Source organism: Triturus cristatus, chromosome 9, assembly GCF_964204655.1.
Source record: "Triturus cristatus chromosome 9, aTriCri1.1, whole genome shotgun sequence".
Taxonomy (NCBI): Eukaryota; Metazoa; Chordata; class Amphibia; order Caudata; family Salamandridae; genus Triturus; species Triturus cristatus.
The window spans coordinates 48,976,035-49,000,366 of NC_140592.1; the positions used below are offsets into that span (position 1 = coordinate 48,976,035).

General features: G+C 45.0%; 1 protein-coding gene across 1 annotated transcript in view; it reads left to right on the top strand.

The window, feature by feature from the left end:
* The window catches only part of LOC146797362 (solute carrier family 26 member 6-like), a 230,667-nt gene that overhangs the window by 126,863 nt on the left and 79,472 nt on the right, over window positions 1-24,332 (top strand). The window contains exons 12-15 of the mRNA XM_085627593.1: window positions 5,014-5,120; window positions 8,826-8,895; window positions 14,282-14,374; window positions 20,903-21,037. Of these exons, the coding sequence (XP_085483719.1) occupies window positions 5,014-5,120; window positions 8,826-8,895; window positions 14,282-14,374; window positions 20,903-21,037 (405 nt within the window). The remainder of the gene's footprint in view (window positions 1-5,013; window positions 5,121-8,825; window positions 8,896-14,281; window positions 14,375-20,902; window positions 21,038-24,332) is intronic.

Consider the following 24,332-nt stretch of genomic DNA (forward strand, 5'->3'; position numbering starts at 1 on the left):
GAAGTCTTAGGGTAAGTCCAAGTCCAAGAAAAAGTATAAGAACTCAAATCTTGAATTGCCCCCATCCATCATGGTATACCAGGCTGTTTTCTATAGGGAATCATGTGGTGTAGCAATTCTATCTCACAGTTGGCTCCGGATTCAAATCAACGATACAAAAACAAACCTGGACGGTACATGGTAGGCTGCTGTATGGATCTTGTATTACACTGATGTCTGTATATTTGGCACAAGCTGACAACACAATCTTTTTTAGGCCATCTCAGTCATACCCTACATGCCTCCCCACCTGGTCTTACTGGAATAGAAGGCAGCTTTAATTGCCTTATAAACAGTGACCTTGATAAGGCTGGACTTCTGGCGGCCTCGCCCATCCTCACCTCCCTCTTGCATCATTCACCAGTAGACTTGCCAACATTTGGAAACACTTCAGTCCTAAAGCGGGGAGATATACATTCCTATCAGAAGTACACAAATCCCTCTCCTGTTAGTAATATTTCTTCACTTCCACCACCTATTTGCATCTATTAACCACATTGACCACACACGCGTGGGGCTTATCTGATCACGCCCGATCAAGATCCTCATATCCTGAACTAACTCACTGAGTCACTCTCTCTGGAGTCTAAATTCCTGGTGTCTCAACACCCTAACAACAAAAAGCATGCAGTACATCTAACTTCACTCACATATGGGTACCCCGGAAACCACTTTGCGGGAAGCATATAACGCTTTTATCCAAGGGGTGGCCATCTCAGCCATTTGCTACTACAAGCATAACATAATGTGTATTTGTAAAGCGCACGCTCACTCTGAGGTATCTTAGCACTGAATAACAAGCCGACAAAGGCGAACTGCATCTTCCTCTCAAAAGAGGTAGTTTTAAAATCTGAAAATACTTACATCAAGACAACCACTCACGCTCTCCTCAGTTAACGCAAGCCAAGGTACCTCAGCAGCTACTTTAGATGATGCAAAAAAGACCTGGCTTGCAACTCAATGTAGGTCATACGGAACATGGGAATAAGGCTGGTAAATTACTCAGTTGGTTCAGTCAAAGGGAAGAAGAACACCGCCATATACCATGTATTAGGGACGATGCAGGTGAGAGCCACACACTTCCCATCAACATTGGCAATTTATTTGCTTACTATTATGCCACCTTGTATGCTCAGCTCCCCCCTAATCTTGAGGTAAACCTCACTGGTTATCTCAAATCTTCCCACCTCTCATGTCTTACTGCAGATGATGTTGAAACCCTTGAATCACCCATGTCTGTAAAGGAACTGAGTGAGGCCATTTCGCACTCCGCTTCAGGGGAAACACTTTGATCTACCCCTCAAATTTCTCTTCATTCATTTAACACAGGCCCTTCTAAACTTATTGACAACAGTGAGGGAAATGGGGAGACTCCTGCCGAGTCTTGCAAATTCTCACTTTGTAGTAGTTCTCAAACTGGAATAACTACCGTATCCCTGCGTCTCCTCCTAATAAACTATGATACCAAAACCTGACCAAGTTCCAAGACACTTGACTTTTTACGGTAATATCAGATGTCATACACATAGATCCAAGTGGCTTCATGCAATCCTGAATACCGGGTGGAATTATCAGCAATGAAAAATAAACCTCTACTATGTTATTTATATGGGGCGAAAGTGCAAATTAGGGTACCCACAGCTACCCGCACTGTTATCCACACGTGGAAGACGAACCTTAAGTTAATTACCTGGAATGACAAAATAACGGCTTAATATCCCAAATGCCACAAGTTGACGGCCTACAAGGTTTTAAAGAATGGGTTTACCTGGGCATGTCACTTATAGGCCATGTCACATCTGCCAATATTAATCCTTTGATCTAAATAGGAATTTGGCCTAGAAAAGTCACAATTCTTTTGGTACTTGGAATTAAGACATGCACTCCTACCATACTTGGCATCATCCCTGTATATACCAGATTTCAACCCGGTGGAGGCTAAGCTAACTGTCTAGGTTGCCCTAATCAGCAAATACCTACACTGTATCGCTCCATAATTAACACACTGGACAAATTCCATAAGCTTAAAACCGAGTGGGAGGTAAATATAGGATGGATAAGACTGGAGATTTGTGCTCATGCTTCCAAAGGAGGTCGCCATCTCCACCAGGTATCTTATAATTCAATTCAACAACCTATAACAACCTATAACAAATGTATTTCACCACTCTACCTTTATGGTGCATGACCAGGAGCTCTGACCTGACATGCCTCAGGTGTCACATTGAGGTTTGTGAGTTTATACACACCATCCGGTCTTGCACTGCATGCCCTGGATTGAATGCCTCTGCAACATGATTCACAAATCATATTACACCTTCCACTTAACGTAACTTGAAAAATGGCCCTGCTTAAAGTACAGAACTGGAGCTATTTAGAACTGTATGTGGCTCATCAGTGTGCATGCAGCAAAAGTAAAGCTGGCCTATGGGCAGTATTTATATGCTGTTATGTAAGACAGTTTTTAAAATATAAATTCCAATTAAAAAGATTAATTTGAAAAAGCAAGTTTGGCAAACAGATTTTTTCCTCTATGAGCTTTGCTCTGTGTCTGCTAATGCCAGTTCTCATCTAGGTCCTTAGTCCGATGCCGTTTAGGACACGGTGGAGCAAGTTTCACCAACCGTTCTGGATGACTGTAACACTTTGGCATCATCAAAGAGTTTGCTCAACCCAACAGCGAGTCCACCAACATCCCACCTTCCCAGGACCTTTGCGACCAACTCAGTGCCTTATTCCACCACAAAATCCAGACCATCTATGACAACTTGGACAACTACAACCTCCACGAGGAACCCACACCCACCGCTTCCTGCACCACACAGCCAACGCTGGACCACCCTCTGCATCGAAGACACCCAGCGGCCTCAAAAACTACAGACCGATCTCCCTACTTCCCTATCCGGCGAAAGTAATTGAAAAAAGCTGTCTACAGACAACTCACCACCTTCATCGACGAGAACAACATCCTCGGCTCCTCCCAATCAGGCTTCAGGAAGAACAAAAGCACAGAGACCGCACTCAGCACTGCGACAGACGACATCTGTTCCCTCCTCGACAAAGGAGAGACGGTGGCCCTCATCCTCCTGGACCTCTACACGGCCTTCGACACATTCTCACACGGCACCCTAGCCCGCAGACTCCCCAGTGCGGGAATCTGGAACAAAGCCCTCAAACTCCCTTCATCTTGAAGCCCACGTCAACCACCTGCGGAGTCCCCCAAGGATCCTCCATCAGCCCTACTCTGTTTAACGTCTACATGGCCCCTCTTGCTTCCATCATCGGATCACACAGACTCAACATCGTATCATACGCAGACGACATGCAACTCATCCTCTCAGTATTCAACGAACCCAGAATCTCGAAACACAACTTTCAAGAAGGAATGGAAGCAGTCGCCAGGTGGATGAAGACTAGCTGCCTACAACTGAACACAGACAAAACCGAAGTACTCATCATAGGCCCACATCCCGATGCCTGAAACGAAACCTGGTGGCCCCCAGCCCTTGGAAATCCACCCCCACCCGCGCACCACACACGCAACCTCGGAATCGTTCTGGACTCAAAATGTATGGCCAGATCAATGCCGTCACCTCTTCCTGTTTTCACACCCTCTGTCTCCTACGTAAAACTTTCAACAGGATCCCCCTCGAACACAGGAAAACAGTCAGCCATGCCCTCATTAGCAGCAGACTGGACTACAGCAATGAATTCTATGCTGGGATCAACAAGAACCCCACCCACAAACTCCAGAACATCCGAAACGCTCCCCCCAGACTAGTCCTTAACCTCCCGCGCCTTGCCACATCACCCAACACCTGCGGGCACTACACTGGCTCCCTGTCGAGAAGAGAATCACCTACAAGCGTCACACCCACAAAGCCGTCCACACTACCTGCCCCGCCTACATGAACCACTGCCTCTCATTCCATGCACCCCAAAGATGCCTCTGCTCAGCCCAGCTTTCCATCGCTACAGTACCACGCATCAAGAAGACCAGAGCAGGAGGTTGTTCCATCTCCCTCCTCACGGTAAGGGCCTAGAACACCCTCCCTCTCCACCTACACCAGACACCAACTCTCCCCAAGTTCCTGAAGGACCTCAAGACCTGGCTCTTTGATGAATCACCATGAGCATCCGGGGAAGACCTCTGACCCACTTGGCCTCTGAGGATCCCCCATGAGCGCCTAGGAGCTGCATGCCCTCCTCTTCCCCCAGTGCCTTCAGACCCTCCCGGGTGAGTAGCTGCGCTTAACAAACCTTTGATTGATTAACTGAAGCTTCTCAGGATGGCTGTGATGCCGCAAAAGTAGGCAAACATTCTGGTTTGGTCATGACCAACTGCTTAGGCTGAGCAATGGGCACCAGTGTGGCACTTCGGCACCATGCCTGGATGAGGTCTACAAGCTTCTCCGGGATGTCCAAGCATCACCGATGAACACGTTTGGTGGCTCTTGCCTTTTTGGTGAAAAAACGCATTTGGCCCTGAAACTATTGTAGGAGAAGAAGTCCACAGAACATTCCTTGGGTCTTTCTGCCCCCACCAGACAATTACGCCAACACTTTCATCCTCTCCTTGGCTATGGTTGGGGTTTTTCGTTTAGCCAATTCCATACCCCTCCACCAGCTAAAAGCAATCACTCAGGACAGCAGGGACAACAGGCAGCTCAATCCTCCACCCCTCCTGCATCAGTAGCCGCAAAACCCCTTCAGTTTGTCCTTGTGGCACACAGACACCCTGTCGGAGGGAGGTCTGTGCATTGACAACTGATGGCATATCATAATCTACACAACACCTTACCATAGAACACCACCGTAACTCAGCACGATATTTAAATGCAAGTCTCAAGCACCGCACTCTAACACAGGACCATTACAAATAGACTGTCTTCACCATAACGCGTCACTTTAACGCAGTATGACTGTTAATCATGACCACCGCTTTTCAGGGCTGTCTTCTCCTATCTCTTGCAGCTGGTCTGGGCGGTGACGTTTGTGGCCACCATCATGCTGAACATGGACGTGGGGCTGGTTGTCTCCGTGGTGTTTGCACTGCTCACGGTCATCTTCAAAACACAGTTGTAAGTACAATCACCCACGGAAGTGAATGTGCATGGATTTTGAAAAACCGCAGTAATGGACATGTAAGATTCCACCTGTAGGTCACAACTACCAGTGAACCTTCAAAACCTGCAGAGGGCAACCCTTGAATGAGGTTTACTGTGCAAGTGTGTGCATGCTTCATCATAAATCCGAGTAGAGTTACGCCATTAGTTTTCTAAAAGGTCTTCTAAGGTAGCGTTACTGGTATCATCAGAACATGGCGGGAACCACCATTGAAAGTACACAGGCAGTATCTTTACCTTGTTGCCTAGTTACTAAAAATATAATTATGCAGCAGTTCTGTGTCTGGTCACCATTGGCTGTGTTCAACACTGTCTTTGCTTTGGAGCTCTTTTTATGTATTTATTTTTACAAATGCTGTCCTTGATCTATGACACAGAGGAAGGAGACTGCAATCTATAGAAATCGTTCCACAAATAGTTTGCAAGTTCAAGACAGGACTGTAAAGGTACCATTGGTCCAGTAGCCTGTCAGTCAGTTCTGCTGAACCAACGGGCGGTGCAACATGGGAAAAAGTTATGAACACGTTCATAAAAATAACCCTGAATAAGTAGGAAGCATTGGCAAAGCCAATAGTTATGGCTATTAAGGGTGACTGCAAAATTCGCATTTGTGCGTGGTTGCAGTTGCTTGTGTTATCCCATTAGAGCCAGACCTATGCAGCATTGCCAATGCTTGTTGAGTGTGAGGTAGGGAGGAATTTAGGATGGGGGCATGGTAGACCCATCCAAACCCATCCAGTTCCCTTGTTTTCCTGCTGATTATGAGAATAATCTCTTCCAGTTAACCAGATCAACAAGCATCTGGTGTTTGCAGAACTGTTCCTCAGGCGACTGAGCGGAGAACTGAGATGAAAAAGCATCGGAGATCCCAGGTACCCAAATGTCTTGCTAACAGACCACCCATCTGACCCTGGCTCGGTCACACTCACACATGCTGAGGTGCAGAACTCAGCAGTTGTTCAGTGATGGGGGTTTCTTGCAAAGTGCCAACATTTCGTTTTCCACCCAGATCAGAGTGCTTTGTGCCTCTGCCGTAAGAGCAGTAGTCCAGATGCATTAAAGAAAGAATGGGAACCGTGGTCCTAAGTGCGATGGGGCTGTGAGCGTGGGGGCGGGGCCAAAGGCCTGTCTAAAAAGAGCAAAATATTATTTAAGTATTTCGTTTTTTCACCTGTAACTGCATATAAAGTAATAGACACCTTAAATTAAAAAAAATCATGGAAGTTAAACTAATCCGTGGAAAATGGACTAAGTTACGCTATGAATACTTTGTTGGTTAGTGTGATCACTGCAGATATCTGTGGGTGAAGAACCATAGAACCACAGAATTGAATCCTGGTTGGTGCAGAGGTGAAGAGTGATGTGTATTTTTAGTGCTACAAGGTCTCGCCCTGTACAGAAAGCACTGCGAATATGCAAGTCATTATTTGTACTTGCATCACACGGAGTAGAAGACAGGCTACCACAAAATGCACATAAACATTTATGTTGAAGATAGTCCTTTCAAAATATAGATTGTATTGATACGCAGTCGGACTGTGTCTAGTGCAACCATTTAAAGCACACACTCCACAGCTCAGCTGGTAACACCCTTACTATATCTCTCAAAAAGAATACATCTTTATCATCCTGAAGCATCAAGTGACTACATCAATTAAAGCCAAAAATGGCTTACAAGCAGCATTTACATTTGCGGATTACCCAGTTGCACACATTTACATTTGTTTTAAAGTATCATGCACCCTGGCAAGACGTTTTGTTTCTTGTTTAGCCGTCTGCCCTGCCCTCTTCTTCACAGCACAGGAGACTCCACCCACCCCAGCCCAGCTTTTAAATTCCTTCTCTCTTATGGGCTGAAGTGTGCTGGGCTGAGTGAAGCTTGTCCTGTAGAACTGCTGCCTTTCTTCAGATTTGTTCACTTTGCCAATTTATCTTTTGAATCTCTGAATCTATTTTGGTGCCAATATGGCAAATCCACATTGAAATCCTGTACACAAAATGTGGAGTCTGAAACCAAGGGTAGGACCTACTGAAGAGCAAGTAATAGAGCATGACCTAGAACTTTGGTGTGGTTTGAAGTGCTTTGAAGCCACCATCTCAAAAATTGCCTGCAATGCATCGCAAGCTGCAGAATATTTTATTTTAGTGTCTACCCCAGTCAGTGCAAAGCTGCCTGTGTAGAACATACCTTTGTACTCGTATGCGGGTGAAATGTTTGGAGTATTCTTTGTGTACTGTAAAAGAAAAATTGCAATAGGGAGCGCTATCAAAATAATCATGGGGCAAAATATTGTTATCCATATTAAGTCTAAAAAGACAGTTCAATCAAAACAAAGTCCATCCAGATGGGTCAAGAAATTCTTCCATTCGTCCATAAACACATGAAGAGATGTAAAGGTGAGTCTTCCTGCTACTATAATTCCCCCAAAATTGCTGGACACACAACAATCTCTGCAGCAGGCGCCGTAACCCTGTGAGATATTTTGAAATGCAGCCTCTTTGCGACCAATTATATAATCTAGAACAGGTTTACTGTCAAATATGTCCTTGTAGCCAATTTCTTTGCTGCTGATTTTTTTTTGTTCAAATCTTTTTTGTGGACATTGTAGAATGACAAACGGTCAACAAACACATCCTCCTTTATCCGAGGATGGGGTCCACCATAGGCATCGGGCAAGTTGTGGTTACAGTGCAATAAGAATACAAAGGTTCTGTTCCCATAATCCCCTTCAATTCCCCCCAGACATTGCCAACTTGCAGAGTGTAGGTACCCTTTACACTTTCCCTCCCCCTCCAGAATGTGATTCTTGCCTATTCCACTAACCCTCAGGCATCCCAGTACCACCTCCCCACCAAGGGTTTGTGCATAACAAACTAGGGTGTGAATCCTCACTACAACCCTGGTGAAAGAGGCTCAGTCCTCTCCAGCCTGGAGGGAGAGTTGAATTGGACGGGCCCTACTGAGTCGCTCATAGAGTGGTTTCCATTTGATATCAAGCGTGAGAAGGGTGCCATTCATATCAAACGTTCCGTGGCCAATAGAGTCCCAAACTATGGTACCACTGGTCGAGTGCCCTCCTGCCAGTGATGGGCTATCATCAGTTTTTCGGCTCCCAAGCCCTGGAAGCTCATGTGCCGTTCGTGATTGGTCATTGCTTTTATAGTTGCGGGCCAGCAGCATCACCTCTGCAGGATTTTGGAGACCTCCTCCCAGAAGGTGCCGCACCCCCTCCAACATCGAGGAGTAGCGTTATGGTACATGTGGTGTAGTCTGTGGGGAGTGTACAGCAGTTTTTAAAAAAATTATACATTGACTGTCAAACTCTACTTTTCAAGCCCTTTCCTCTGCCACACCTTGACCCCCCAATTTATGGGTTCCCATAGTACATTTTTTCCAATTCCAGCATTGTTGCCCATGATTATGAGGTTGTGGGTAATTCACACCTTAATTAAGCTGCAGTCTGCCGTTTTTCAGTGAACCTGGAAGTGATTGGATGAGGGGCCCCATTGAAAGACTTGAAGCTGAAGAGCAGCATACACACTCAAAGGCACTTGGGAAAAATCGCACTACTGATTTCTCTGAATAAAAGGAGTAACTTCATTTTTGTCTAGTCTGAAGATGGGAGATCTCTATTTGATGTTTTTTTCTTTTTTCCACAGGCCTCACTATTCGATCTTGGGTCAGATTCCTGAAACTGCAATCTACAGAGACATAGCTGAATACCCCCAGGTGAAAGTGCACATCCGAGTGGTCAATCATTCAAACTTCTCAATATTCATATGTAAAGTGGAGAGTGGTCACCGACTGCTGTGGCCCTACTGTGGGAAGGCCATCTTGAGGTTTGGTGGTGATCGTGGCATGGTCCTGGTAACTAGGAAGAGGTGTTTGGATGTTGTTTACTGGAGCAACCTATTACTATCATCACATACAGAGTCTTAGCCCAGCAGTCGGTGTCAAAGTAATGCTCACGGATTGTTGTGAGAAAAGGTCACTGTTGGGAACGCTTAGATGGGTGTAGTGCAGCAGGCAGAGGTGCTTGAGATTCATTGAGACTGGTAGTTTCAGCACGGGTGGCCCCCATCCCAGAGAAGCCACCCTCGCTCAGGTGTAGAGGGTGAAAGCACCGCTGGAAGTGTGATTCTGAAAACTACACTGGGCCCTTACTACACCTGGATCTCTAGTCACGAGTAAGACTAGGTCCTCGCGTGTTCTTTACGGCTCATGCTGCTCTTTATGATCTCGGTCCATTCTATCTTAGGAAGCTCCTCCAGTTTTATGCCCCTAGCAGGCAACTGCTCTCTTCCAATCAGCTGAGGGCAAGCACCCCAGTATTCCGCCTTAAAAGGACAGGTGGCAGTTCCCTGGTCTATACGGCTGCGGAGGCTAGGAACGCACTCCCATTTGACCTATGCAGCCTGCAGGATCCCAACCAATTTAGAAAGAGACTCAAAACTTTCCTCTTTAACTGACTGTTTCTCCCCTTTTGCTGAGTCCTTTTCACTGCCTTTCCGTTCTAGGGCTCGCGCCGGGACACTGTTTTGACATGAATCCTGGTTACCACAAGGTCTGTCGGGTCTCCTTTAAGGATAGTTCGTGACTACCCAGTGGCCAAAAGAATCCCCTGAAAGTGGGGGGGGGGAGAGGGGGGGAGACACAGAGTACCCCTGTGTGAGAAACGTCACCTGTAAAACTAGATCCTAAACTGTGGGACTACACCGGGACCTGGAAAATCACCTGTATGTCAATATTGTGGATACCGCATACTCCAGAGTTACGAGAGTCACCTGTAAAACTAGACACTGACTACTCCAGGAGCCACAGAGTTGCCTGGATGACTCGATCTTGGATACGCGAAGGTCAAAAGAGTCAATGGAAAGACTAGATCCTGACTGCCACTGGATCCAAAGTCACCTGTAAGGCTAAATACTGACTACTATCAAATGAGTCACCTGTAGGACTAGATCCTGATTACCTTGAAGCCAATGGAGTCACCTATAAGAATGGATCCTGACTTACCCAGAACCAATGAGTCACTTTTGGGAATAGATCCGGATCCTGTCATGGACAACTGACACCTGTAAGTCTAGATCCTGACTACTCCAGCGTGAAAATAGTCACCTGTAAGATTAGATCCTTATTCGTCCAGGATCCCTAGTCACGTGTAAGACTAAATGGGAACTACCCCAGGGCCAAAATATCACCTGTAAGACTAGATCCTGACTACTACTGGATCCAAAGAGTAACCTGTGAGTCTAGATCCTCTTTACCTTAAATCAAATGGAGTCAATACTGTCACCTGTAATAATGGATTCTGACTTCCCTAGAACCAATAAGTCACCTTTAGGAATGGTTCCTGATTCTTCCATGGACGAGTGACACCTGTAAGTTTAGATCCTTAATACCACAGAATCAAAATAGTCACCTGTAAAACTAGATCCTTATTTGTCCAGGATCCTAAGTTGACTGTAAGACTAGATGAGAACTACCTTGGGTCCAAAATGCCACCTGTAATCATTCAATCAGAATTTATAGAGCGCGTCTGCTTCACCCTTAAGGGTCTCGAGGTGCTGTTGGATCATGCTGCCTGTTCTCCTATCGGTTGTAAGACTAGATCCTGACTACCCCAGGGTCAAAAAAGTCACCTGTGAGGCCAGAGTCACCTGTAAAAATAGAACCGGATTCACTATGGGCAGAAGTCACCTGCAGTGCTCGATGCTGGCTACCCCAAGGAGTTGAGGAGTCACTTGGAAGATTAGATCCTGGATACCCCAGTCTCAACACGTTTGCCTGAAATTCTGTTTTGGCAGCCTGGCCAGTCTGACACATGGTAGACAAGTTAAAAAACTGTGCATGAATTTGACTTGTTCTTGTTTAATAAGATTAAAGTACCATGGATCCGTCACTAATTCTAGTTTTAGCCACCCACCTGACCTACGGCAGGTAGTACTCAATACTAGTCAATATTTACCAGCTGTAGTGTCAATAATGCTATTCATGAATTCATTATGTAGAAAAAAAGCTGGGTTGGTGGGATATTTCTTCTTCTTTTTGCTCATCTTTTATGTCTCATATTGTTTTTTTATAAGAAAATTCTTTTTGTCCAAGTATTTTAAAAAATCTTCTTTTTTTTTTGTCCCTTTCATCAATACTTTTTGAACCTGAAGGTGGCACTATTCTCTATCACGGTTGATAAACACAAGTTGAGAGCCTTCTATTGAAACAAATTTTTTCTTTCATTCGAGCTTGATGTTAAAATGTCATTCCCATTGTTGTGGATTTATTTGTAAATGTTGCAGGCTTTTAGGAAATACTATGCAAAGAATACATACATTTTTCCTTTGTAAAGTTCTCTATAATTACTGCCCGTATTTGGTACTCATTTGAGCATCTTTAGCTGTCCAGGGTGGTAGATTTACATACCTTGCAAATTCAATCCTCTTGGTGCACCATGACAACAACTCATAAGTGGCAGGTGGATTCACCAAGTTTGCATCCAGATAAAGGATGTGTGTATCAATTAAGAATGTAGTTATTTCCCTTTGATAGAGGAGCAGTCTGACTTAACTTCTTACTAAGCTTCCATTCTTTCCACAACTAGTTCTTTAATTTCAGCGTCTTTCCTTTGCATTGATCGGTGCAGATAAAAGGAGAAGGCACATTTTGACTGTTGCGGGGTAGGTATTGCTGTGCTTGCCAAGGTCGTGCTGGGATGTGGCATAAACAATTATTTAAACAAAGCAAACATTATTAGTAGTCAGAATAACTAAGCAAATTCTCAATACGTTAGCAGCCACTTCTCCTGCACGGAAATATAATTTAGAACTGATGAGGCTTAAAAATGAGTAAAAAGCTAATCTGTTATTAAATCCAGTTGTAATCCTGGTCAATACTCACAAATAGGTTTCTTTAAAATGGACATCAGCATAAAGATTTAAGAAGAAGTGGGGGATGATAAGAAGAGATCAGTTTTGGCTTTGGCAATAAACAGGTAAGAGTGGAGTGGTGCAGGCCACAGATTCTGGTGTGAGGAGGATGCAAAATGTCTGTGAGTGATGTGGGCAGAGTAGAGTTTTAGCTACACATTAAAGTATGCATAGGATGTTTAACATTTTATTTAAATGAAACTTAATGATTCATTTTGTGCATTCTTTTTTTTATAGTGCTTACTATTAAATTAATTGTGACTGGTCTCTTGTAGCGGTTTGAGTTGCAGAGATTAAGGGGGTGATTATAATGGCGGGCGGATTGCCACCGCCGGGCTGGCGGTGGCGATCCGCCTGCCATCCCAACTTGATTTACCCCCCCCGCTATATTATTATGGCAGGCGTTATCGCAGCGGACAAAGTGTGTCCGCCGGTTGGCAATCGTTACGATTGCCGGCCGGGCGGAGCTGGGGCATAATATGGTGGCGCCTTCCATATTATGATGCCTGGTTGAAAAGGCCTTTCCATGGCGGCGATGCAGCCATGGAAAAGCTGGCGGGATGTCCTTTGAGGGCCGGTTGCGGGCCCACGGTGGGGTGGCATGCACTTGAGGGTACCCATGGTACCCCCCTGCATTCCCATGCACAAGGTGGCAGGCACCGCGCGGTGCCTGCCACGTTGTGCATGGGAATGCACAACATGTCAATTTAACATTGCGGCGGGTGCAGCACCCGCCGCTATGTCAAATATACAGACTGCGACCGCCAGGGTGGCGGTCGCATCCTAATCAGCGGAGCGGGACCGCCGCACGTATGGTGGGCGGCCCCAGCACCGTGAGGATGGAGGGCGGATTGAAGTCTGCCCGCCATCCTAATGGGCCCCTAAATTTTTGCTTAAAAACATGGATGAAACTTCTTTTTAGGAGGTCCTGTAAGTGCAATGGGAGGGGACAGTTGCGTGGCCTTTTGTTAACCATCTACACCTCTGGTAGCCCTGCAGCCTGTGATAAAGGGCTTGATTTAGTGTATGGCAGTCTGTACTCTGTCCGTCACGGTGGCGGAGAACCTTACGTCTGCCACCTTTATCTGCGGACGCCTACCATTTTCAGAGATCACTGCCGGCCCAGCAGTTTGATGTGCAACCCTTTTTTGTTGGTCATGCACCAAGCTTGGTTGCTTTTCAGAAACAAACTTCAAAAGTCAGAGTTAGTGCCTCAAAAACAGGAAAAAGATGAACCCCTAGACCCTCGGGGAAAACACCCAGCAGGGGGGGAGGGAGACATTTATTTTTTTGTTTGTGACAGCCAGGATATCAGACTGTAGTCACTCCGACAGCCGCTACTCCATCGGGCCGTCAGACTATGTTTGTGACAGCAGAGGTACAACTGTCAGAAAAATGACGGACTGCCCATCTCAGAATGAAGCGGGAGCAGAAAGCATTTATGGCAAGGGTACTGCGACTACTCTGTCTGTCAAACACTGTACCTGGGCACAAATGTTTTAGGTGAACTGTTGTTGCTATATTGCTTCTGAACTACACATACAACTGATAACAGGAGAGTAATCCAAGAACTTGTTAACCCAAACCTGAGAATCCTTCTTGGGGTCTTTGCCCCAATAATCAGTACAGTCTGCTCAAGTAGACTTTAAACTATGCAGCTTGGTGTCCAGGAATGCGCGTGCTCATCATGAGCCAGCATTCTGAGTGACAGCATGGTATGTTTCAGTCTGGAAATTAGGTGTGAGCAAAGTTTTAATTTTGCTGGCGTAATCGGAGTAATTTTACATAACTCTTGTGACATGAAATTACTGCAAAAGTACGCGAATGCACCAGTTTGGTCAATTTCTCGTAATTTGGGGAAAACATGCCAACCCATGAACATGGGAATAGGGTGCATGCGGCTGCTGCTGTTTCTATTCTGTTGTATTTATTGCAATTTATTTGCACAAAATACATCCTCTAGTTCATTTTAGATGCAAGGATGCATTCCGCTCCAAGAAAATAGAAGAACACTTGTGTAATTCTGTGTGATCTCTCATAATTGTGATGTTGTTTCACATAATCACGCTACCATATAGCATGAGTTCAATCCACCCCTAATGGAAATCTGACATAGCAATATCTCAACCTTTAAGACCCTATTGCATTTTTATTCACTCCTTACCCAATTTCTACTTCTTCTATTTCTTTAGGCTAAAGAAATTCCCGGCGTGAAGATCTTCCGTTCCTCAGCCACCCTCCACTACGCTAATGCGGACCTCTACGCCGAGGCATTGAAGGCTAAGGTAAGAGAATAAGGTTAGTAATGTTGTTTAATGTCCCTTTGACAAGCCTCTCAAACCAGCACCTACCCCTCACCCCAATTAAAAGCGGCGTGACCTGCAACCGCCAGGAGGAGTTCATGCGTGCCTGCTTCGACCATAGACCTGAAGAAGCCTGTTGTGTGTTCGAAACAGCACTCCAATGTATAAGAAAGGATTTCCTTAGAATAAGGTGTGGGGCCTCATTTGTATGCCCGCTCTCCTCCCCCCAAGGGGACCCTTGCATATATAAAGCTAAACCTGCTACCATACATGTATTTTACTATGGGCATATTTCAAATAATTTTCCTTTTTTTAAACATATCATTTTTATTGAAAAGAAAATTTTGATGAACAATGTATTTCCATATAGGCCATGGCTATACAAGCCTAAGAGGTTTACAATACCCCTTACCAAAATATGTGATACTAAAGTGCATTGTTGTTTTTTATCCTTCTTCTTCCCCAAAAAGGTTGTATGACAATACAACGCATGCCTTTATCCCACATGGTAAGCATAATAATGTACATTACTACCTATCCACCCCTAATCCCTAGAATGACCCTTACCTACCTTTACTACTACTTACCCGTATACCCTAAACTCACCTATACCTCCCTTTACCACTACCAAAACCCTAAACTAAATATTTAATTTATTTATTTTTATCTTTTTTATGGGATAAACCCACGAAACACCCTATTTAAAAAAAAAAAATGAATTCCTAACCTTCCTTTACCCCTGCCCACCTCTGAACCCTAAAATTACCCTTCCCACCGTTTACCACAACCCACTCCATACCCTAACGTTAGCATCACCATTATTTGTTTTTGTGTGTGTATAATAATGTATAATATCTATATACACACACATATATATATTTTACCCAGTCGCAGATGCCACTGGCTAGTTATAGTTAAGCCTGTTTTTTTTTTGTGTTGTTAATAACTTTGGCACAGCATCACCAATCTTCATGCAACTTTCCCAAAAAAGTGCTCTTTTTTGTCTAGTTTGTGCACGGAAAGTTTCAGGGACACTTACTTTAAATATATTTGATGACCCCTGGTCCCCGAAAGCAGGCCCTTGGCTGGTCAGTTCCTCGTAATGCTTACCAAATCATCAGTTAATAGCCAGTAGCCAATTACTGGAATGCTGCAGCACAGTCATCTACAAAGTTTATTTTCCACTATTTTCTGTGGTAAAATCTGTACCTATTATTAGCTACACAAACAGTTGGTGAAAGTAGGCATCCAGGACAAACAATGTGTTTCAAATACATTACTATCCCAAGCTCCTAGTACAGCTTTTTGTATTTCATTATACACTCATAATTGCTAAGGAAATAGAGAATGGAATCACATTTCCCTTTTTCCATTGGTAAAAGTGGCATCTTCCACAGTTGCTAAAACGTTCTCCTTCCACTCTTACCACTGCGTACAAAGAACACATATAGATGAAAGGAACACTCGGAAAGGTTGAACCATAGCCGCGTTTATAAGCTGCAAACACAGAATATGTGGAGGGGGAAACAGCCTTCAGCACAACGCCAGAATCATGCTGTGTCTATACAGCGCCAGTAATTAAACAAACGTGTTATTAACACACATTCTTTGGGCATGCAAGTCATTAAAACGACTTCCTTAAGGGGGCGCATTGGTGCAGAGGTGTTTGATTTAAAAACAACACCTTCCCTACTGATGCACAGACTGGAGTTGGATTAGTAAATTAATCTAATCCAAACTACAGCACCCCCCTAGGGCAAGTCATTGTAAAGACTTGCTTGTAAAAGAAATGTTGTTACGATGCATTCATACTAATGATGGCGTTGTAAAGGCATGCGTTCTAAACACATGTGTAATTCCGACATACCATCATGTGGAGGATAGTGGTTTCCAACATAGGTTGACGCTTCTGTTGAAAAATGTATTTAACTCTTTGTCGACACGGGAGCACTGGTTTCACAATACTGTCTATTAAGTTCAATGCTGTGCGCATAAGCAAGAATCGTAATCATCGCTGGACAATGCTCCAGTGTGGCACAAGGTGCACACGGTGATGATCATTTGCCCAGGCACTTCCTTGTCAAGTGTGAAGATGCGTGAGGCCACCGCACAGTTTGTTCATGTCTCCCTAGGCTCTTCCTTGAGAAGACATGAGGCGAGGGTGCAGGACCGTGAAGTTGCAGGGGTACCGTGTCCAACTGCTTGAGAGGTACAGTGAATGCATAGGCTCTTACCAGAGTCCAGTTACCTTTAACCTGTGGCTCTGAATATTGCTGCAAGGACAGCAAGGAACCAACCAGCTTCCTTTCCTACTGAAAGTACCAAAAGCACCCCAGACTCTGTTCAAAACTGGTGACTTAGAGGGGGGACTGGAAATAGGAATATGAGAGAAGGTGCAGAAGAGACCTTGTCTGGTTGTAGCCACACAGCTCGTCTCATTAAATGGCAGCTCTCTTGGGTGTTCAGCGGTCTCTCACCAGTGATGGCTCTTTTGTGCCAAACAGAACCCAAGACTACTGTTACTCTCTGCTAGTACATCAATTTCAGTTGCATGCATTTTTTCTCTTTTATGCAGATTTCTCATTCCATGATACAATTCTACAGAAACTGAAAAAATATCCAATAATCACCCTAGCAACAGATGCATTATACTGAGCACTCAATATATCAATAGCGCTTTTCCTTTACCTTGCAAGAGCCAAGAGAATTGTAGTGAGGTTTTGTTCAGAGGTCCCATACACAGCTGTTAAAGCTCCACACCTTGAGGCACTGAAAAGAAACAAGGGTTCATGCAGGATTTGTCAGTAACCCTGCAAGGCCCAATAGGGGGTTGTTGCACCACAGCTTGGCAGGAGAGGCAGCCGCGCTCCAAGACATAGGGGCAGTTTAACAATCCAACAGTAGTTTCACAAGACAAACAAATCTAACTTTTCATAGCTAATTGCTAACCTGAGGTCTCTGAGGACAGCACTGGAAGAGGTCGAAGCGTTGTAAGAACCTAAGGAGATTCTTCAAACAACGCTGCAGAGGAAGTTCCAAGATTTGCGACAAGCAGAAAACCTCTGCGCAGGTGAGCTCAGCGTCCAGCTTGAAGACTGTCTTGCCTGCAGACCCAGGAGCACAGTTGAAGGGCAGAGCTCAAGCAGCGGCTTCTTCTTAACACGGAGGAAAGCCAGTAAACTGGACATGCCCTGGGAGTGGGGTTTATAGACGCTGGGCTCCATGAAACCTGCAATAGATCCTCATATCCCAGGATACTTGAATCCTGAAGTAGATTCTCAAATCCGACTGTAGCATGCCACTCAATTGGAGCATACTATCCTAGCTTCTAGGGTGCCCACATTTGGACAGAATAGGCTGAGCAGGAGATAGGGGTTGGGGGAAGTCACAGCTGGACAGCACACATATGGTAGCCACAATCGTGGGCGGCAGTGCCTTGAGTAATGGTTGGAATGGGCAGCAAGTAATGGCCAGGACAACTTGAACTACTCCACTCTGCACCACTACAATCTGCCTCACTCCAGTCTACGTCACTCCACTCTAAACTAAGCCTGGGCGAAGGTCACGGAGGTCCACTAAGCGGAGCTCCGCAAAGTGTAAAAAAAACTCTGCAGCACTACGCGGGGCTCCGCGAGCAGCAGAGTGCATTAGATAAATGCCGTTCGAGGTGATTTTCAGTGCCAGGTGCTTGTCCGCACTATGCAATCATCGGAAACGGCACCATGCACAGCGCAAGCGGACGCTGCTTCCTTTTACAAGAGCGGCAGCTTTCTCAACGCGTATGGACGTTTGCTCAACGCGAGCGGTCGCAAGCATACACAACCACTTCCAATGAGAAATCTGACCGTCCGCGTTGAGAAATCTCACCAGGAGGTTGATTTTCCACGCTCGTGCCCCCCAACTTGATGTTGATGTTCCCGAACGACGAAAAATCTTGCCAGGAGGTGTATTTTCCCCGCTTGTGCTCGCCAACTTGACGTTGACGAACGCAAGTGAGGAAAATAGCTACGCGAAGTGGAGTTTTTCGGAACTCAGCGAGCTCTGCGTAATGGGGAGTGTGGAAAACTCTGCAAACTCCACAAGCGGAGCGGAGTTCACCGCCCAGACTTACTCTAAACCAATCAACCCCACTCCACCCTGGCCCTATCTACCCCACTCTACTGTAAACCAATATACCCCACTCCTTGCTACCCCAATCTACCCCACTCCGCGCAACTCTAAACCAGCCTACCCCACTTCACACTACCCCAATGTACCTCACTTCAATCTGCCCCACCCCACGCCACTAACATTTACCCTTGCTAAACAGCAGTCACACTGGTGTACAACATGGCTAAAACACGTTTCTAAATTCCATAGCTCTCACATAGGTGAGACCTATTAGCTTTGCCAATCCTTGTTTATGTTAGCGACTGTGTTTGTCGATATACACTAGTTTCTAATTTCTAAAATTTCACACATTGGTGAAGTGATGAAATATTCTTTTTTATTCAGAGCCCCAGCAATGTACAGGCACTTTCCTCTCTCTGGCCTAGTTTCAATTAACATTTACAATCATCATAGAACCACCCTTCCAGAATGCCACTGGCACCTTGTTTAACACGCGTGAAGAAAAGGAACACAACACCACAGAATCCAGGACAAAATGAATAAAAATTGGCACTTTTTCTGCCACACGCCTAGAATCTTTGTAGAAAAAGGTTTCCAGCAAAAAAAATTATGAATATAGTAAGCTGGCCTGAACAACACGTAGGATCAGTGGTCAAGATAAAATTTCTTCAAATAAAGTTCTCCTAAATTAAATTAAATTAAATTACTCCACCAAGGTCGGTGCCTGCCTTCCGCTTGTAGAAAAAATGCTGCAGCCAGCCTTATTTACATTATTCAAAAAATATTGTCCACCACCCTACGATGCAAAAGCTTACACTGGTTCACAATCCACTTCAGAAACTCATTAAAAACCAAATGCCTAACCTATAAAATGTATGGAAGGCCCGCCCTCCTTAATGCAGGAAAAATATATTACCACCCCACCGCAAGCCATGCTCCTACCAAGATAATCTCTTCGTGATACCCAGAATGAAGGAAGAGAGGATACTCGCCTCTGGCACTGATGCCAGTTTCTGCACTTCCCATTCATCCCACATACTCAGCACACTCAGCGGAATGTCTTTTTGGAAAAAATTAAATACTCCTATTTTAAACACTTGCATCAGCCTCACATGTTAGTCTTCTACCCTGGACCTTGCCAGCTCACCCAGTCATGCACCTCCATTCTGCTAACAGCTCTGTACGTGCTCTCCACTCACTAGGGTTTACAAGTAATGTTATGAATTGTGTTGTATGCAATTCAAGTGTAAACAGCTAAATAACTCTCAAAGGGCCTGATCCAGCTGTAGCTTTCTGGTAGACCCTTTCTTGGCCAGTATGGGGCACTAGAATGTCAGTGTTTACAGAGCCTAAGCAGATGCATGGCAGAAACAGTAAAGCGACACCTGGGGTAAAGTATTGAACAATTTACCATCTGTGTGTCTGGTAGAGAGCAGGAGCAGCCCAGATGAACTTCATCTCCGCTTTATTTGTTGACAAACTTTGGTTATTCATGGTTTTTCCATGAAAAAACATGGATGACTGTGGTTTACCCGTTGTTTTTAACATGGTTTTGACCAGGACACTGTACTGCTTGTAAGTACAATTCCCCTTGATCTCCATTGAGTAGTGTTTATCTTTCAGTGACAGTGCAGGGAATTAACTGCGCATACATCAACGCCACTACACAAATGTAAGACGTACCCTTACAAAAATTGTCAGGAGAATTGTGGTCTCATTTAAAGTACGTTGGGCAGCCTGCCTGCACCACAATGTCAATGTGGATCCTGCCGCTGGTCCTCTGTCTTTGTTGTAGACCACACCTCCCCCAACCCGTAGTAGACCATCCACCATACTTGGAGATCCCCACTTCCCTGGTAGAAATCAAATCCTTAATGGTGACTGCCAGTGTGATATGGCTGAAGACTTAAGTACACCTGATTTTTCTGGCCTGCTCTGCATTTTTGTTTTTTCACAAACTGAGTCACAAAATAGTACTGATACTTCTGTGCAGTGAAACACAAGTAGTCTACCTCCCTTGACCCACAATGCTTGTCATAGCTGACCCAGGTAGGAGGAAACCTCTGACGATCGTCCCAGTCTCAGTAGGGCGGGATGAGCATCACTGTGTCCTGGTGGCCCTCTGTTGGAAGACTTGACGAGTCAAGAGCTTCTAATAGCAGAACCAGCTGAGGAACTGCCATTAGAAACCATGTGGTTCTCCCAGTTTCAGTGAGGTGGGAAACCAAGAGTTTGCCGAGGTGGGAACTTGGCCAATATGTGGCTGTGCCCGACTCCATCCAATTCAGAATGAGGACCTTGGGCTTCACCTTTTGGCGATGTGGCCCACAGTAGGACAGGTTGAGAGATTATAGAGAGCTCAAACTATGTCTTGATTTGATCTCTCTTTCTTATCCTCAGTGTGGGTTTTGTGTTGACGAACTGATCGAGCAGAAGAAGAAAGCTATAAAGAAACTGAAGAAGGATCAGGAGGAAGCAGAAAAACAAGCTAAAAAAGAGCAGAACAAAAAAGAGAAGGAGCGCAGGCTGAAAAAGGTGAGCGCTGTTGGTGCTGGACATTCTGAGGACCGCGGAAAGTTTGACATTGTATTTTTTTTCACTGGCCTTATAAGCCAAGCACAGAGAGGTGATTGAACACACATTGTGCACCATAGATTGAACCATACTGTTGCTGATGCCCATACCGCTCGTTAGTAGTGGTGCTCTTACATGTTACTATGTCATCTGCCAGTACATTGACCTACAACCACAGACACCTCAACATCCTGGAAGCAGGTACTCCATCACTAGCCCTAGTCACCACCCTCTCTGTAGCTAGGAGTATTTGCATCATTGTGATGGTGTCTTTGTTGTGACACACCGATGTTCTGGAGTTTTGCTGCAGTGATGTTATCGTAGTGTGAAGCTCCTTGACGTGACTTAGAACACAATGCGCACCTTCTGGAGGCTAGAGCTGCACTCTCATTGTGTAAACCAACACCACTCGACTCGTTGGTATCAACACTCCATAAGAAGTAAACTTTGCCTTGCAAGCCAGCGTCCGCCTCCTTGCTTTTATTTTATCATGTAATAAGTAGGACAGACCTGCGTCACCTCTAGAGCTGCTTTATGGAGAGCAGCGTTCAATAACTAGATGTTCCAGGTTGAAGGCCTCATGAGTAGTAGTTTTGGGACTGGGTGTGAGATGGATGGTGGCATGCAGCACTGCCATGAGGCCTCCTGGACTACACTGCACTAGTTATTCACCTGTAAATCTAAGAAGATTGTTTGTCTGCACTTCCTTTTGTTTCTCACTTATTTTGGTAAAAATAATAGAGCACCATTATCCATTCTTGATACTGCCATTCTGGCTGTGTACAGTGCGTGGCAGAGCACCGGAGGCCGCGGAAGCAGATGGACCCGCCATCATGGCTCATGCATCTGGGTCACGAAGTCCGCCAGGCCACGGTCTTGGATGCCTGGTTTGCACAGCAGCAGACCGTGTATTGAAGGGTTTGATGTGATCATGAGACTATGGCCGGTCGGGTAGGTAGGTTGACATTGTTGCATCATTGGGAGAAGTTTGAGTCCACATTGAATATCTCCCCAGCCAGCAGGATAACTTGTGCTTGATCACTTAGAAGACCGGGAATGAGACTGGTCATCTGGGCTTCAAAGAAAGAGCGTTACATTATTCACTCTTTTTTTAATTATTACTAGTGACTCTCCTGGTGAACATTTACATTTTTTTAAAAAAAAGAAGTGGTGAGGAGGGGAGGCAAGGCAAACTGCAGTTGAGAGAAAGGAGTGAGACCCATTATTAATAAGGAAGAGAACCAATGGAGTAAGGTTGGCCATGGGATAGAAGATGGATGGGAGCAAGATACGAGGTAGAAGGAAACGAGGGCCCAGGTACAAAGCGGAAAAGGGTGAGGACCAAGGCAAAAGATGGACAATGGAGTGGGGTGTGCCACAAGGCAGATGCGAGAGCCGAGTGAGGCCCGACCTGTCTTTGAGAGGAAACATGCACAGTTCTTGAATTGGCCCTTAAGAAAAAGAGGCAAGGTTTGAAAAGTATCCATACAAATATCCGACTGCAAGCTAGAAGACCAGCGCAGATCCCTTAGCGTCTGATATCCCTACACAGACCTATGAGGATCAATTTCTGGGGTCACATGCAGAGTGGAGGGAGCCGAGAAGAATGGGTGCTCTAAAGAAATTCATGGCAGAAACAGATCCTCCATAATCAACGCAGTCCAGTGGGTTTAGGGTGTCCTCGGGTGATAAACTTTTTTTTTTATTTGATTTTGTATAGCGCTCGAATGCCTGGAGGCGTCTTGGCGCTGCTGTCGTCTTGTGGTTCAGAAAAAAAAACTGAGAGCAGAGACTGATCTGCTGATGTCACTAACATGTGAATAGCCGAGTCTTTATCAATTTCCGAAAGGCCAGGAAATCAGAACATTTCCTTATAGCAGTCGGTAGGCCGTTCCATAGGGGGGCTGCTCGGAACAGCCACTCCAGGTGGCACGCTTTGCTCTTGGAAGAGCTATTTTCCGCTCGAACTTTGCCTGCTACTCCCCAGGCAGAAGGCTCAGATCCTCAGATGCCATGCTACTAGCAGCTAGTAGCATGGCATCTGAGGATCTGAGCCTTCTGCCTGGGGAGTAGCAGGCAAAGTTCGAGCGGAAATGTTATGTTATATACACTTGTAGCGCGCACAGATACTCCAGTGAGTGTCCCGGCGCGAGCCAGACAAGGATCAACACAGCCACAGATAAGAAGACTAGAACAGGAGGGTTTTCAGATGCTTTTTAAATCGCTCGGTCCTGTATTTTGCAGGGAACGGAGAGGGTGAGGAAAATGGCAAACATCCGAAGCAGGATTGCCAGTTTGTGGCTTCTGACATTTTGTCAGATACCAACCCTGAGACACAGGGATATGTAGCACATACATATATACGTTCTACAGCTACACCTTCCTAGGGATCTCTCCCTCGATGTCGGATGTCCTCACCCTAATTGGCTGCCTTGGGGATCACGCTCAAAATGGGACTTTATCTGTCATTTCTCAGAAAAAATGAATTTTATACAGTCCACCTCTAAGCCACATCTGTGGTCCCTGGGGTGAGTACAGCAGACATTAATGTTTTCACTGGGTTCAAAGAGCCCACAGGCAGGTAACAGGGCGCTGTGCAGACAGACAATTTCATAAGCAGTTGTAGCTGAAATGCCAGTTTTGAAACATTAAGGAAACATTTTAAGGAAAAGTAAAATGTGAGTACACTAACTAATGTATGGCAACTAACAAGATTTTTGAGAGAACAATTGTAAATTGGTTTTAAAAGATAAAGAGCAGCTTTTAAATTCTTAAATGTTTTAAAATGCAGTGTAAAAATATTCCTACTGAGGTAGCATGTCTGTGTGTGTGTGTAATGTGAAATAGTACATAGGAACTGTATTTGAATGTAAATTCATTGTATATAAATGTCAGCCTACAAGTGCCACTTTGAAGCACAGTGTCTTTTAAAATTTATTTTGTATTATTTTCCAAGTAAGTTCTGGGACTTATTTCGTATGCAAGTTGTTTAAAGGCTCGTGCTGTATGGTGGTTATTACGTAAATGTTGAATAAGTCCTGTGCTCAGAAAAACTGTTTTATAATATTTATGCATTGCAAAAACAATGTCCCGTTAAATGGTATATGCTGCCTTCAACTTTATTCTAGTTGTTCACATTGAGTCCATACATAACCACCTCAGGTGAATACCAGTAATCAGTGTTCATAGATTGATAAATGTTCTTTAGGTGTTCTCGGATCAGGAATGCCAATTGCCTATTGAGGGGAGTTTGCCT